Source organism: Protobothrops mucrosquamatus, unplaced genomic scaffold (genome assembly GCF_001527695.2).
Source record: "Protobothrops mucrosquamatus isolate PMUCROS unplaced genomic scaffold, P.Mucros_1.0 scaffold2741, whole genome shotgun sequence".
Classification (NCBI taxonomy): Eukaryota; Metazoa; Chordata; class Lepidosauria; order Squamata; family Viperidae; genus Protobothrops; species Protobothrops mucrosquamatus.
This window is the reverse complement of record NW_015388782.1, coordinates 17,945-30,872: the sequence shown is the minus strand read 5'-3', so window position 1 is coordinate 30,872 and position 12,928 is coordinate 17,945. Positions and strand designations below refer to the sequence as shown.

The 12,928-nt window shown below is 43.4% G+C and overlaps 1 protein-coding gene across 1 annotated transcript in view; it reads right to left on the bottom strand.

Moving 5' to 3' along the window:
- MERTK (MER proto-oncogene, tyrosine kinase) overlaps positions 1-12,928 on the bottom strand; it is a gene marked incomplete at its 5' end in the record, with an annotated part of 67,556 nt that overhangs the window by 37,138 nt on the left and 17,490 nt on the right. Inside the window, 2 exons of the mRNA XM_015825653.1 lie at positions 8,541-8,692; positions 9,791-9,965. Of these exons, the coding sequence (XP_015681139.1) occupies positions 8,541-8,692; positions 9,791-9,965 (327 nt within the window). The remainder of the gene's footprint in view (positions 1-8,540; positions 8,693-9,790; positions 9,966-12,928) is intronic.

The following is a 12,928-nucleotide window of genomic DNA, read 5'->3' as shown; positions in this document are numbered from 1 at the left end:
AGGCCGCCCGGCCGCCAATCCTCCAGGGCCGCCTGGCCGCCGGTCTTCCAGGCCGCCCGGCCGCCCGGCTGCCCGGCCACCGATCCTCCAGGCCTCCAGGCCGCCCAATCTTCCAGGCTTCCAGGCCGCCAGGCCGCCGATCTTCCACCGGTCACCGATCTTCCGCCCGGCCAGTCCCTCGAGCTGGATCCTCCGCCGGGCCGCCAGGCCGCCAGGCCACATCCGGGCAGCCGGGCCGCATCCTCCACCCGATCTTCCTCCGCCCGGCTGCCAGCGAGCTCAGCACCCTCAGCACCGGCGGCCAGCAAGGCCGCCAGCAGGCTCAGCACCCTCAGCACCCCAAACCAGGGTCGTCGACCCTCAAGAGGCCCCCCATTTCTGCTGCGGGCTCCGCCTTATCATGGAACTAACCCCGGTAGGTCCGCCATGATTGCAGCCGGAAGTGAAAGTATCTTATTGATGCGGTTCTTAAGTGTGATTATGGGGTCTCTGTCCACGACCTTGTACGCTGTTGCGTCTTTAACGCTTTGTTCGTATACTGCATTCTGTCCATAATCACTGCGGCTCTCCCTTTATCCGCAGGCAACACGATGATGGAGTCATCTTTCCTAAGTTGTTCCATGGCCTCCATTTCCTTTTTGGACAGCGTCTGGTAGCGCCTATGGCTTATCAGCAGTCCTTTAACCCGCTGTCTAATGGAGTTCTTTACCTCCTCCCCTACCCCAATGCTGTACATAGCAGGCTCCAATGCTGCCACAAAATCCAGAGTGTGTGCGTCCATGAGATTACACCCTGCATCTCGCCGTAACAGGGTGAGCTGTGGGTGGGTCAGTGTCTTTTTTGACAGATTACATACCAGTCTATCGGGGGGGTTATCCTTGTCTAATTCACGTAGTGCGTCCGTTCTGTGTTGGAGTGTTCCCGTCGTGTGCTGGCTTGTTCTCTTGGCGGTTTGCCGGATGTGTTGATTCAACGCTTGGAAATGTCGGTCCGTAAGCTCCGTGCGGCATCGTTCCTGATGATCTTGAGTCCATGCCTTTAAACAATCGATGCGCCTGTGTAGATCATTAATAAGCGCCCGCATAGTACGGCGTTGGAACTGGTGAACCGCCTGCCGGCATTCTATAGAGTCAATGGCACGTTTCTTCCTAAGTGACTTGGGGGGAAGGTCCTCCTTAATACAGTTGTGCAAGAAAGCCAGTTTGCAGTAGTTGGTTGAGATACAGCGTGCAAGTCTCTCCCATCTCCTAGCCATGAGCAATACTGCTCTGTCGTAATTATCAATAATAACGTTAAAAATAAAAGTATGATTCCTGGGTATATTCATCTTCTGAAAAACCAATAAAACATGAGCACCAGGAATATTATAAACTAAAAAAGTTTAATACAATCACCAATCACCAAGCTTTCGTCGGAAGCTACCGACATCGTCAGGGTTCAATGCTAGTCAATGGGCGAGTTCATTTATAGGCAGGATGCCATTTGCACGCGGCTCCTGGATCTCGTCACCGGTCCTAATTGGTTAAGTTGCACTCTAGTCGTAACTTCCGTATCGGTGGCTGCACTTTTCCTGCCTCTCCTGTCTGCGTATGTATTGCTATTCATTCTCCCCTCGTATAGTCCTGAGTTAAGGGAGTTTTCTCCCCCCTTTTTTGGTTGGGCAGGACCTCCGTGTCCCTCAGCTGGCCTCCCCTCTCGCACTCGCTCCCCCCTTGTCCGGGCTGTCCTACTACGGTACATTCTCTCCTCCCTCCCCCTTCTTCCTTTTCATACCCCTCATCCACGCCCCAGTTGTCATCCCCTCTCCTGCGGGGTTGCGCACCCAGCGCCCTCCACTGATTTATACCCTCCAGCTTCCCTCCTCCATTCACACGGTCACCGTTCCTATGGTTGTTATCCCGTCTAGCATCTGTTTTCACCTTCCCCCCATTTCTGGTGCTCACAACCTCCGTATCCCCACGAGCGCCTCTAACTCCACTTCGTGGCTCCCGTTGGCGCAGTCGGACCGTCCCTGTAGGGCAAGCTGGTGTAGCCACCCTCCCCCTTTTTGGGTGTGATCGATCTGTCGTTGCCTTGAACCGGCTCTTCTCGTCGTCCCCGTCATCTCCGTGCCCCTGCGAACTATTACCAGCGGGGATATCCCAAACATCATCAATCCGGCAGCCCAAGATTGTCTGTTGGCCTCCTCTGGCTGTTGTTCCTCCCCTCGGAGATGTCGTTTCCCCTAGACGCTTTGGGAAGCCCGGGGGGGTCCCTGGCTCGCTGGTCGCTGTTCCTTCATCGCCCAACAGTCTCCTTGCTGTTTGGGAGTGCGTGCATGCTCCCGGGGCGGAAGGGTCCCTCGACCACTGGCTACTCCCCACCTGGGTGTTCATAGGTGATATCACTCTTCCCAGACGCTTCGAGAGGCGCGGGGGAATCCCTGACTCGCTACTTGTCGTTCTTTCACCACCCGACAGTCTCTTTGCTCTTTGGGAGCGCGTGTATGCTCCCGAGGTGGGGGGTCCCTCGGTCGCTGGTTATTCTCCACCTGGATGCACATGGGCGATGTCGCCCTTCCTGGGCGCTTCAGGAGGCACGGGGGAATCCTTGGTTCATTGGTAACCATTCTTTCACCATCCGACAGTCTCCTTGTTATTTGGGAGCGTGTATATGCCCCTGGGGCGGGGGGGGGGGGCTTGGCTGTTGGTTATTCCTCACCTGGATGTTCATAGGACGTTGGGGTGAGGGGTTCACCTCCTTCATGATTTCCTTCTCGGGGGTCCGTAATGTGGTGTCAGGTTGTTTCCACCGGGGTGGACGATCATACACACCCCACGCCTTCAACGTCAGATGCGCTGGGCATAGGTCAATATGTAGGTTGATAGAGTCTCTATCAGAGAGCCAGGCTTCCTTAAGTAGCTGGCCCCCTTTTGTACTATCACTGGCCAGAATATGCACGTTGTCAAAGTCAAAACGGTGTCCAGATTCCGCCATATGCGTCCAAATCTGAGAGTAGTGCTCCCCCCTTCTTACGGCCAACCTATGTTCGTGGACCCTGGTTTTCACTCTCTTGGAGGTTTCTCCCACGTAATTGCTAGGACAGTCCTTACAGTTGATCCTATATACAATTGCTGATTTTTCCACGTTGGGGAGTGGGTCCTTGGGTCGCATAACCTTGGAGCGCAGTGTTTGATTGGGTTTGTGGGCCACCTTCACATTGTGAGGTGCTAGCAGCCTGGCTGTCGCCTCCCCTTGCTAATGTAGGGGAGGGTAACCCGGATTGCCTGCAATGATGATTCTTCTATCCATGGGTTCTCCCGGGGTTTGGGCGGTATGCTATGGCGTTTAACGAACCTTGTCGGGTATCCATTGTGTTTACATATGCGGAAGAGATGGTTCCTTTCTTCCGTTTTAGCTCTGGTTATATTGCAGTGGGAGTCTACCTGTCTAAATAGTGTTCTAATGCAGCTAGCCTTGTGAGCAACGGGGTGGTTACTTCCATAATGGAGGACTCTATCCGTATGCGTGGGTTTACGGTACACCCTTGTGCTCAGGGTTCCATCTGGTTGGCGGTGGATCAGCACGTCCAAAAACGCCAACGTACCTTGGTTCTCCTCCTCCTCCGTAAACTGGATATCCGAGTATACAGAGTTAAGTATGTCCACAAAGCCAGCTTTTTGACTCCTTTTGATGACCACAAAAGTGTCATCTACGTAGCGGGCCCAAAATTTAGGCTGGTACCGGGCCATCGCTACGTGCTCTAATTGTTGCAACACCGCCTCCGCTATGACGCTTGAGATCGGGGACCCCATTTGACCTGCTCAAACGTGGTGTCCTGAAATGTGAAATAGGTTTTTAGGCATGCCTCTAACAGCTTCACTAGGTCTTCAGTTCGGAGGGAGTCCTGTTGTCCCAGACCCTTTTGATTCAGGCGGTCCCTTATAACTGTGACCGCCAGGTCCTGCAGGATAGAGGTGAAGAGTGAGATGACGTCAAACGACACCATCAACTCATCATCTTCTATCCTCAAGGGTTTTATCCTATCCAGGAACTCCCCTGTCGACTTTACAGTGGTGGTACTGTCGTTGACCAAGTGGCTAATACGATTACTCAGCCACTTGGCCAGACCCAAGGTCGGGGTGTCCCTGAACAAGACGATGGGATGGAGGGGGACACCTTCCTTGTGAATCTTGGGCAGTCCATAGAATCTAGCAAGTGCTGAGTCACTGGGGCGTACTCTCCTCAGGACGTCATCACTTATCCTCCTACCACGTTTGAGGCCATTAAGTATCTTATTGATGCAGTTCTTAAGTGTGATTATGGGGTCTCTTTCCACGACCTTGTACGCTGTTGCGTAAAATTTGGATTGCTAACAAAGAATTAAGGGAGAATGGGATAGCTATTTCGAACTTTTTTTAGCTCTAATCAGCCAAACATACCCTTCTGAGATTCGAACCTGGGCTGCCTGCATGTTAAGCAGCTGTGTTAACCTGTAGCCACAGGCTCTTTCTCACTTTGTCAGCTGTGTCAGGGAGGGAAGAGACAGGGGAGGAGAATTACCTTGAGTGCTTTTTGATGCACCCTGTTGACCCAAATATGGGAGAAAGAAATCTTTTGCCTGTATCAGCTCAAACTAGAGTTATCCACAGGCAGCAGTCGCAACTGCGACATCATTTATATTTTTAAAATTTGGATTGCTAACAAAGAATTAAGGGAGAATGGGATAACTATTTCAAACTTTTTTTAGCTCTCATCAGCCAAACATACCCTTCTGAGATTCGAACCTGGGCTGCCTGCATGTTAAGCAGCTGTGTTAACCTCTAGGCCACAGGCTCTTTCTCACTTTGTCAGCTGTGTCAGGGAGGGAAGAGACAGGGGAGGAGAATTACCTTGAGTGCTTTTTGATGCACCCTGTCGACCCAGAAAGATTTCTTTCTCCCATATTTGGGTCAACAGGGTGCATCAAAAAGCACTGTTATGTCCCATTTCCAATCTCTTAACAATGTTACGATTAGCAGTATATATACAAAAGTACAATGCAAACATCTCTATCTTATCTAAAAGAATTTTCTGCCTAATACATTCTTCCTCTTCTTAAAAGCCAACTAAACCTTTGGAAAGGCAAATTTATAACTGTTTGACCTACACTGACTTAACATTCTTACGTAAGGATGAAAAACAAAGAACAGAGATAACTTTATTACATTGGAGAGCAAGCTGAGCACAGAAGTGTCTGCAAAAGGGGTCAAGGGAGAGGCAAAGGACAAAATAAATGTTACAACAGTGTAATGCTTGTTTTCATCTTTTTTGACAAAAACATTGGATTCTGTGCATTGGATGCGTCTGGCTGAGCCCTATCAACTGGAGAATGGGGCAGCCCCTTCAAACAGGGAACATGTGACACACAGTTTGCCCAGAATTCCCTAAAATTGTATTTAAATGTCATGGAGAAGACTAAATTGTCACTAGCATCCAAATCAGTTTCAGTTGCCAGTCCAGTTTGACCATATTGTCAGTTAATGTCTAACCTTTGGTCAGACAAAAAATGGATTCGGGAATGAACTATATTAAAAGATAAATCCATATATGAAAACATTTAGGCATTGCATATTTTATTGGGAAAGCTAGACACACAGAATTATATCTTGTTCTGAGGATCAGGAAGTAACCTTTAGCTTACCATCAGTAATATAAGTTGCTGAGTTAGCGTCTTTATTCTGTACTAGTCAGAAGACCATAACATTACTGTGCTTTTTTCAGTATCTTTCTGCTGTGATTTCTAAATCCTAAAAATGAACTACTTAAAAAGGGAACAGAAAGCTAAAGTTTTATAGAAAACAAACATAAATAATCTTTTATGGAAAATCTACCATATTTAAATAGCTCAGTGTGATAATCTCTGAGCAGATATTCAAATCATGTTAATGAATGTATCTTCTGTGCTACAATTTTGGATTAGAAAAGTAACCTTAAGGTAAATAAAATCATCTGGGGTAGAGAAATGGAAATTTAAAAAAGTGTCATCTTGTTTTTCCTGCTTACCCAGAAAACCTCATTTCTGTAGCATAGATGTTGTTTCTCTGTTGTATTTAGCACATTTAGCACAATACTGAGGGTGGCCACACTCAGAGATAAAGAATCTTTGGAGGAAGATTCCCAGCTAGCAACACTTCAGGTTCAACTGGCTTAATAACATGCTTTGAAAAGCACAAAGCCAAGGCACATCTGAAAGTGAACAGTGACTTACACCCTTATCATCCTGTGTTTGGATTACTGCACTATGATATACATGGGGCTCGGAAACTTCTATCAAACCTTCGGTGTCGACCTTGTCTTATCCGGTCGATCTAATGATCTCCTTCTTTAAGTAAAAACGTCTTAAATAGATATTATGGATATTTCTCCACTCTACGCCGTACTACTTCGAATCTACGTTACATCCTGACATTAGAACACTAGCGTTAGTGTTACCGTTTCCCTAAGTAAAGACAAATGTCAGTTAAAGGAGAGGTCAGCACTAATCTGAAAGTGACTGCGGTAGTGCTAAACAATTCCCTGTAAAACAAGGATTACATAAATAAAATAAGAGAGAAGTTAGCCACCAGACACCATGACATCCTTTACAGTATGATGGCTAAGATATATATGTAGTGCTTGATTTATGACTGTTCATTTAATGACAATTCAAAGTTATGACAGCACTGAAAAAAGTGACTTATGACCGGTCCTCGCACTTACAACCATCACAGCATTCCTCTGGTCATGTGATAGCGATTCGGGAACTGGACATCCAGCATATATTTACGATGGTTGCAGTTTCTCGGGTCATACATCATGATTTGTAATCTTCCCAGGCAGTTTATAAAAAGCATGGTCAATGAGGGAAGCTGGATTCACTTAATGAAATCGTTAAGCAAATCACAAATGGTGATTTGCTTAACGACCACAGCAAAAAAGGTGGTGAAATTTGGCATGACATTAATGACTACATTGCTTAGCAATGGAAGTTCCAGTCCCAATTGTGGTTGTAAATCTAGGACTACCTGTACAGGTGAGGAATTTACTTCAGGAAATAGAGTCCATAAACCAGATACGGGGAACTTGTATGACTAATTCAATCCAAAGGACTACAGTGAAAAACAGGGGGAGGGGGGAGTACTTAGGCCAGCATGTATATGAAATTACTTTTTCCAGCATCAGTAAGACTGGTTTTTCTATTGTAGGAATCTGCTACAGCAATTAAGAAGCATTCAGCATATGATAGATTAAGATCTTGTCAATTTGTGGCAGCAGGCAAGCCTTCTGGATGGTACTAATCAATTATAGCTAGTCCTTGGGTTACTTGTTCAGCAACCATTCAAAATTATGAGGGTATTGAATGAGGGGGAATTATGACTGATACACAAAGTTGCAGCTGTTGCAGTAGCCCCACAGTTTCATGACCATGATCTGGCCACCTGATTGCCATTTGCAATCTTGCCTGCCAGCTTCCCACAAGCAAACTCAATAGGGAAGCTGGGAGGGAAATTTTCAAGTCACTTCGGTAATCACTCTCAAGACATTTTCTCCCAAGGAGCCCCACCACAGACTACAAGCTCCCAGTCAGCCTCCTCATGCTTCCCAACATCCCCCACCTCCCACTAGCCCTTGCCGACCCACCTGTGAACTCCACTGGTTGCCTGCACTTCCTAGCGCCTGCCTGTGACACCTGTGTACCCTCCCCATGCTCTTTACCAGGAACTCCTATCTCTTCCTGCTTAATGACCCAGGTGTCCTGGAGTTATCATGGCAACCAGAACTGCTGGGATTGCGGGTTGCTAAAGAATGCAGTCACAGTGTTGTGTTTTACAACCGCCATCCCTTAGTGACAGCAATTCCAGTCCCAATTGCCATTGTAACCCAAGGAATAACTGTAATTAAGATAACAGAGCTGAGGTTCTTAACTTGCAATTAGGACTTCTTAGGGAAACACTGCACCATGGAGAAAAACTGCTCAGGAAGAGATATTCAAGAAGCTGAACATTATTTGATTTTCAGGCTATGCCTGCTGGACAGAGATAAGAGAACAAAAAAGATGTCATGTCCTTCTTTTGTGGGAAGTCTGGTTACCCTATATAAGAGCTAACTGTTCTTTTCAAGGTATCTTGCTCTGTGTGGAAAGAGGACCTGAGAGAGACAGAGAGAGAGAATCAAAAAGAAGCTAGTTTATGTTCTTGACACAATTTCTGATTGATCACTTTCTTTTATATCATACAGCATGAGACACAAAAAATAAGAAAGCTCATGTAAAGTGATCCACATCTGATTGCTTCTTGGATTTTTGGCTTAGATCAAGGGTAGAGGAAGGAAAAAGATCTTTGCTTCAGTTTTTGAAAAGCTGTAGCTAATGACAGGATAGAAGGCATAATTAAATGGGTATGTTGTGATTCTTGATTGTATTCATAACATGGTATTTCTTATGCCACCTAAAAGGCTGATGGTTGTCCAAGTTAAAAAAAAAAGACCTTTCTTTGGGATGGCCAGTGTTGACTAGTTAATCAATATTAATTCATACGTACAGATCGTTCTGATGTTTGCCATACATGAGAGATCCTGTAGCTCTGAAGTTTGCCATTCATCTGTGAAGCAGGAGGCTTAATCCACTTGATTATTACTGAAGAACTGGATTCATTGACAGAGATTGTCACATTCAAAGGGGGAGCAGATGGAGCTTAAAAACAGAATACAGATACAAACAAAAAAACCTAATTAATCTTTTGGGTGGAAACAGAAAAAACAAACAAACACAGAAATAAATGGCTTGGTTCTCTAGACCAAGGGGGGGGGGGATAACGTCTTTATTGGGATTGACAGGAATTCAAATTTTAATAGGCTGCCTTTTATAAATAAGGCATTTTGCTACGTCCCTTTCTATATGTTCATTCCTCCCTAAATTATAGTTCTATGAGTAATAGCAGAATCATAACATATATTTTCATTAAGAAAAATTTGTACTAAAGATCTGAGGGAATGGAGTATATATCATTCAAAAAGAAAAGCAAGTATATGACAAAATAATTACTTGTAGGCAGGGGTGGGATTCAAATATGTGAACAACCGGTTCTCTGTGTGGATGCTGCTTCCGGAAGTCCATTCTGGGCCTGGGCAACAAAAAATTAGCTACCGGTTCTGCCGAACTGGTGCAAACTGGCTGAATCCCACCACTGCTTGTAGGTCATTATCTCGCTGAGTCCATAGTTTTGTTAGTGCTTTTCACTTTAGAAAGTTTTTTTTTAAGTTATATATGCTACTTGCATAATATAGTGTACATCAGACATGTCAAACTCGTGACGTCACGTGATGTCGCGCAACGTATCGGGAGAGTTTTGCCATTGCCGGCAATGGGGTGGGCGCGGCTTCTGCATGACGCATCCGGCCCGCGGGCCGACAGTTTGATACCCCTGGTGTACATTAACAAATTGGCACAGTCATGAAATAGGAGAGGCTCATTACTTATTGCCAATGATTTCATTGGCATTAACCACCAATTGTAATCAAATGTAAAATTGTGGCTAGGAAGGAGGATATTGCTCTATAGAACAAAGTGCCTCTGAGCATTCAATCAGCCCAGGGATTTGTTTGTACAAACTGGAATATGCGTGTATCACACCACATTTATTTTTGTTTGCCCCTACCTTTATTTCAGTACACAAATTTAAGGAAGAAAGGGGCTTATTGTTAAACCATAGAGCATCAGAAATTTTAGCTGACCTACTGCAAATATCCTTCATTCCTCTGTCCATCATGCTGCCTTGTTCATAATTCTTACCTCCTTCAGTTGTACTGGACATAATCCAAGGGCTGAGACTTGACCATCCTATTTCATTTATACAAGAAACACTGATGTTGTAATCCTTCATGGCTGATAGATTTTGAATAAGATACTGATGTGGTGGTACAGAAGTGTTAAAAATCATATTACTTGGTGCATCCACTTCCTTCACCTAGTTTAAAAAGATGTTAAGCAAAGATAGTTAAGGAAGGAATGCTCTGAAAATATCTCTGTCAATATCCATGCTTAATTTTCAGTTTGAAGAAGGTGGCTGAGGAGTCCTTCTTTGCCAGGGCTGACAGAAAACATTTTGACGACTAAAAGTAGCAAATGGTATTCCTCCATGATGAGCACTGGATGGATTAAAGAATGACCTGGCCCTATCTGGAGTCCTGCCATTATGTAGAACTCAGGCAGTAGATGAAAGTAATGCTGTTAACAATATAAGCTTTGCTTATTTTTACAAAAATTGATTAGAACTAAAGTCAAAGAGACTCAGGTGGGATTGGGTTTATGACTGAAATTGTTTTTAAGGAAGAGTTCTAAGTAGCCCAAAATGTTCATCTATTCAGATGTTCTATGACTCCCACAAAACTCATTGCCTTTTACTTGCTGCTGTACTCCCTTATGTTACAGGTTTGGGCAATTATACAGTTATAATGTAAGGTTGGCCATTCTCTCGGTAGACACAACAAGACCATCAAGAATAACATAATCAGCGAGGCAAGGTCATATAATTGTCTGCCCAATCAGATTGGACTACGGATGTCATCAGAGAGCAAAGGGACGGCACTGTCTCATACTCCCACTTGCAGTGGAAAAAGCTTTGTTCCCTTTTATAGGCATTTCAATGTCTCAGTGAATAAATGAAGATACATTTCACAGGATTCCCAATCCCATTCCTGAGCACACACACATACACACATGCATTTAAGCATGCAGAAAAATAGGTACCGTTTCAATTCAGTCTCTTTTCAGCCTTTGCAGCATTCAATAAATAATAGCATTAAATACTATTGTACCCTCTGTAAAGAAAAGCATAAAAAGCATTCAATAGTGCTATGAGATGCTTTGGCAAGTAAATGGAGAGGTAATTATAACCTCGACAAGGATGAAAACCTAACAAAGTAAATATTCTCAATATTTATATGGAGACCGAAAATTTAGGGGGGTACGTCATTTTTTCCTCCACCTTTTCTAACTAAATTAAACTAAATTCGTATCATTGATTTGGTACCGTAGAAAATTTTGTAGTTGTAAAGTCATTAAAATCAGGTCAAAAAATATAGGATGTATGTGACTTTTAAAAATAGATTAACTTTGGAAGTTTGATACTTTCTGACTAAGAACTGTATTTCTATAGTTTTCATTTATGCATGTAATAGTTAATATAAAATATTAACTTTCAGAATGAGGCTGACTTTTTAAAACTCTGTAATCTATTTCTGTAGCATCAGTAACAATGCAGTATGAATATCATCATGACATCCGGAAAAGAAAGGCATTTTCCATCAGCTATTACAGTCCCTAAAAGCTGTTTATTCAGAATAGTTAAAAGGTAATGAGAATGACTTAAATGGACTTTGTGCCTATATCATAGGAAACTGAAAAGCCAGGCTCACCTGCACATAAATTTGCCAGGAAATCTTTCCTTAAATTTCATTTAGGTACTAAAAGGAAAAACAGTTGCCCTGGCCTCTCAATGGAATGAATCAAGTTTCAGGAAATGCTGTTGTGGCCTGGCTATCAACAAGGAAAGACACTTCCTTGGCAGCATGAAGTAATTATTTAAAACCATAGCATGATCTCAAAGGTTGAAGACTATAAACCTGCTCTGCGGAAGTGACTCTGTGCCCTTGCATTTTATTTTTTTTTGAGGAATTGGGCTTTCTGTTTATGTGCAATTTTTACTTTGTCATCTCTTTGGAGTTTTCCATTTGTCAATAAACAATCACAAAAGAAATAAGGAGCAATGACCTTATGGCTCCAATCCAAACTATTCAAATGTAGTATTCAGATGTTTTAGACTTTTCTCACAGTACAACTAACATCAAGAGGCTGGAGATATTTTTCAGCTAATAACCAGTAGACATGGGAAGCCATTCAACAGTGTAGCGAACTAGATTGCTAACCCAATCAGCAGCAGTTCAGGCTTTTCTCAGCTATATTTGAAGCATTAGGGACTTTTTCACTTTTCTATTACTTTTCTTCATTTATCTTTAACTTAAAAATTATATTGTTTTCACCCTGTGGGGAAAAAACCTTCTGTAATAAAAATTATATACAAGAATAAAATTCTTTTAAAACACAGCAACTATCCCAAAGTGATGAGTCCCAAAATGAAAACCTAATTCAGATTCCAAAAGAATGTATTTGGAGTTAAAAGCTCAGTTTCATATTACTTATAAATATGTGTAATCAAACCTCCAAAGTAATTTGAATATTAGGACATAAGATTTGATTGTTGATCTTATTAGATCTTATATATGTAACAGCTGTTTTCTTTGCCACGGGGTGCACAAAATTTTCTTCTCTAAAAGCTAATAATTTCTGAGTACAATAGGGAATGTGATTTGTCAATCATTACCACTATTGCCGTGTAAAAGCTAGAATGTTGGATGACCCATAACCATTCTAATCTCCATTAATACCTCTAGCGTACTGGGTGACCCTGGAGAGGTATTCTCTCTCAAAAAAAGAAAGGTTATAAAGGTAAGATTTCTCCTTGCACAGCTCTATAGACAGAGATTAAAACAGTAACAAATACAAACACCTGCTGTGTTTTTACATTTTCAGAATTTTTCTTCTTTTTGCTTCCTTTCAGGAAAAATATATAAGCAATATCTTCTTCCTTTATCATTTATGAACTATAATCAGATTTGGGCGATCCAGACAGTGGGCTCAATGAAATTACGGAATTAATTTCTATGAGTCTGCTGCGCTACAATTAGGATTAAATCTGGCCTAACCCTAAAGCTGCAATCCTGTGCAATATGTAATTAGATTAAGTCTACAGAAGCTAATGGAATCCAAGGAGTTAAGTGTGCCAAGGCTGGCAGTCCTCTCTTCCAGGAATGTCACAAATAAGAACTGTTACTGTGATGCCAGACGTTTCAGAGAAGCCAAAAGAAAGGA